At 31.7% G+C, this 3,504-nt stretch overlaps 1 protein-coding gene across 1 annotated transcript; it reads left to right on the top strand.

Moving 5' to 3' along the window:
• LOC147488208 (uncharacterized) lies at positions 1 to 737 on the top strand. Its single transcript, XM_086574864.1, has 3 exons — positions 1 to 227; positions 315 to 397; positions 486 to 737. Exons 1-3 carry the CDS (start codon positions 2 to 4, stop codon positions 588 to 590), a joined length of 414 nt encoding a protein of 137 aa, XP_086430990.1. The 5' UTR covers position 1; the 3' UTR covers positions 591 to 737.
• The last annotated feature ends 2,767 nt before the right edge of the window (positions 738 to 3,504 follow it).

Below are 3,504 nucleotides of genomic sequence, written 5' to 3'. Positions count from 1 at the left end.
TATGTTGAAAGTGAACTCCAGCTCAATTTCTCAAAACAATGCAAATCATGCGAGTGGTGGTAACTCGAATGAGGGGGGAAATGTTCCGAACGTGACCATACATACACCAAAACGTAAAAGGGAGAAAAATCAGGCTAAAGGCAAAATGAATGGCAAAATGAATGATGGATTAGAAGAAAATCCAAATGGTAGTAATGCTCTTTCAAAGAAAAGAAGGTTAGCAAAAGGTTCGTATGATATATCCATACAAATATTTCTAGTTAGCACCTTTGATTTTTCGGTTTTTAGGTTCCTTGATATATTTTATTGTGCAGGAAAAGATACGAACCAGGAAGAATCCAGGAAAGATATGGGACTAGAGATAAATACACCCTTATCTAGAATGGAATCCACTGAGGTATGTTAATATGTTATATATATATGCTAATGTGTTCATAAAAATGGTAGGAATGATCAATTAACCATGTATAACGTAATTTCTTCAGGGAGTGATTGGCTTATCAAATCAAGTATTATATGGACCTGGTGCTTATCCCAATTTGAATGCCATGGCCTATCCTTTTTGCCCATTTCCTCATCCTAAATCCTAACTTCCAGGGAATGATTGGCATGCAAAACCAAGTATTACATGCTTGTGGACAGGTTCGTTCTTTGCTTTGTGTTAATTGGTTTAGTCACTATGCCGCTATTTCAAGTTGTAATATTTCTGGGAATGCAAAGTATATTTCTAGTCTTCAGTCTTTGAGAGTACTTAGACCTTTCTGATAACAAAATGAATGGTTCTATTCCTTCTCTTTCTAATCTCAAGTTTTTAAATGTTTCCTTGAATAACTTCACTGGAGAAGTTAGTTCAAAAAAGTTTAAGAAGTTTGGTAAGTCTGCTTTTATTCAAGCTGGAAATTTCAACACTTCAGAAATTCCAAAAATCCTTGTTCCATCTCATTCTAATCATCCACCTGTTAAACACCAAATCCAACACAAACCAACTGTCTAAAACCACAAAACAAAGAAGCCCAAGTTGAGTAACAAAGTTATAATTCTTATTTCAGCCATTTCTTGTGGTGTTCTGTTTTTGCTCTTCATGGTTATTCTTTGTGTGTATAGAAGAAGAAAGATGGTGAAAAGAAAAACAGGTTATGAAAACAGGTATAGAAGAAGAAGGATGGTTATTCTTTGACTGTAATTTGTCACTGGTACATGCCGATGCCCATTCTTTGGACTGACATTATGAAAACAGGGTGTTCCCATTTTGAAGTTACAACAATAAGCTTTTAAACCTTTTCTTAAATGTTAGCTCAAATGCCACTTTACTCAAGTATTGGAGCTACAGAGTATCTCGCCAATGGTTTGATAAGTAACCTTGTTGAGGCAAGGGTTTTACTCTGTCCAAACTTTGTTTTGTTATCAGGTTGAGGTAGACTCTTGAGCTGGTTAAATAGTCGCCACTAGTTGGATAACTTCTAGGAGACTTTTCATTGGTCATTAGTTGAAAATAATGTACAAAATGCCGAAAATACAAGTGAAATTCGGTCATTTTTTTTTTTTTTAGAAAAATGAAGTAAGTTTGGTCAATATTTCGATAATATTCGGTAACTTTTAAACTACAACACCAACCTCCCCTTCCCCCCCCCCCCCCTAAAGTGTAGAAAAAAAATGTTGATACTTGTCACCTCTCTCGTTCTAATTGGTCAAACTAAGTCAATAAGTAGTTAAACCAAATCCAAATGTTCCTCAGTCAACCTATGATCAACTTCTGCTAACCTTGGTCATAGTCCAACTGACTAACCCAAGTTGAGAATCAAAGTTTGAGGCTAGTCACATGCCTAAAATATTTTGGGACTTAGCTATTTTTATTTATTAGTATTTTTTTCTTGTAGTATCACTTATAATGGGTGAATTTTGGCAATATTTGTTGCAAAACATAAAATGAACACAAACATGACAAATATTATTATAGTGAGGGGTTTTTTTTTTTTTTTTTAAGGCAACTCTTTGTGGTGAAACATTGTTATCAAACACACCCTTTATAATTATTTAATTTTTTTTTATTGGCAAACCTGTTTTAAATGAGATTTATAACTCAGTGATGTTGGCTGGGGTTTAAGCCCCACACCTCCAATATAATACCTAGAGGTTTTACCAACTTTGCTAGTTTGCACTGGTATCTAATTTCAATTTTTGATTAGTTAACTTATGTCGAGGATACAAATCCAAATTCAATGGTCTTAAAGAACATATTTAACTATTAATTTTTTTTTACGTTTGGGAAGACTTTTTTGTTTTTATTTTCCATTTACTTATTATTATTATTATACTTATTATTATTATTTTGTCGTGACTTTTAAAAATATATGAAAAATAGTCAACTATTAGAACTTAGTTCTTAAGTTATGACCATTTTAGAATTGTATACATAGAGTAGAACCTTGATAAGTTAATACCCTTGGACCGGGCAAAATTCATTAATTAAGCGGGGTTTTAATTAATCGGTAAATTAATAATGATATTAATTAATCGATAAATTAATAGTTAATCCAAATATTTTATGGATTTTGAAACTTTATTCTATAAATAATTATCTATGATGTTGTACCATGGAGCTAGATTCATGTAAAGAAGAACGAATTAAAGACGACAATGACGTTAAATAATTTTCTCTTGCAATATGAAAACACCATACCAGAACTTCTTAGCGTGTAGAGATGAGATCCAACTAGACTTAAATTTCACCAAATGACAAACAACACTATTTTTTTTATCAATGCATGTAATAAATAGGCTCCACTAAAATCTAAAAGGGTTTTGAAATCTATTATCTTACAAACTTATTGAAATTATTAATTTAGTCTAATGTCCCGATTCAGGACCAGAAAATTTCTTTAATTAAGCGCAATAATTAAATATTCATGTATTAAATTAACGGGGTTCTAATGTATTATTATTAGTAGTGTTACTATTATTTTTTGGTTATACATAGCTTTATATTTTAATTAAAGAAAATTATTAAAAAAAAAGTTTTATTCATAAATTAGGGCAAATCACAAAACACTATAAGGAATAAATCTCTAAATGATCGGGACAAATTTGGGGCTTTGGGGCGTAATAATGCAACAACCCATTTGTTTTGTCTAGAATAACTTCCTATTAAAACATTTGTCTTTTATAGTGGGGCCCGGTGGTATATATAAATTAGCAACCACATTGTATACTGACAAAGTAAAAGATGTTGTTGACTCACTATATCACGAGAAACGGATTCAAATTTGCTTCCATTTTGCATGACCATGTGGCACTTTTGTATTGGTCCAGAAGCAAACTACGCATTGCAAAATTGCAGAGTGTCCTTCCACCACGAAGTCAGAGAACACAAGGATATTTTTTATTTAATTACTATGCATTGCAAAAATAATGACATGATGAATTTACTGTTGAAGCCCTCATTTTCTTTAAAGAAATTAGATTAGATTAGATTAACTAATTTATTTAATTGAAAAAAATAATAAT

The sequence above is a fragment of the Coptis chinensis genome, chromosome 7, assembly GCF_015680905.1.
Source record: "Coptis chinensis isolate HL-2020 chromosome 7, ASM1568090v1, whole genome shotgun sequence".
In the NCBI taxonomy this organism is placed as follows: Eukaryota; Viridiplantae; Streptophyta; class Magnoliopsida; order Ranunculales; family Ranunculaceae; genus Coptis; species Coptis chinensis.
This window is presented reverse-complemented; position numbering and strand designations above follow the sequence as displayed.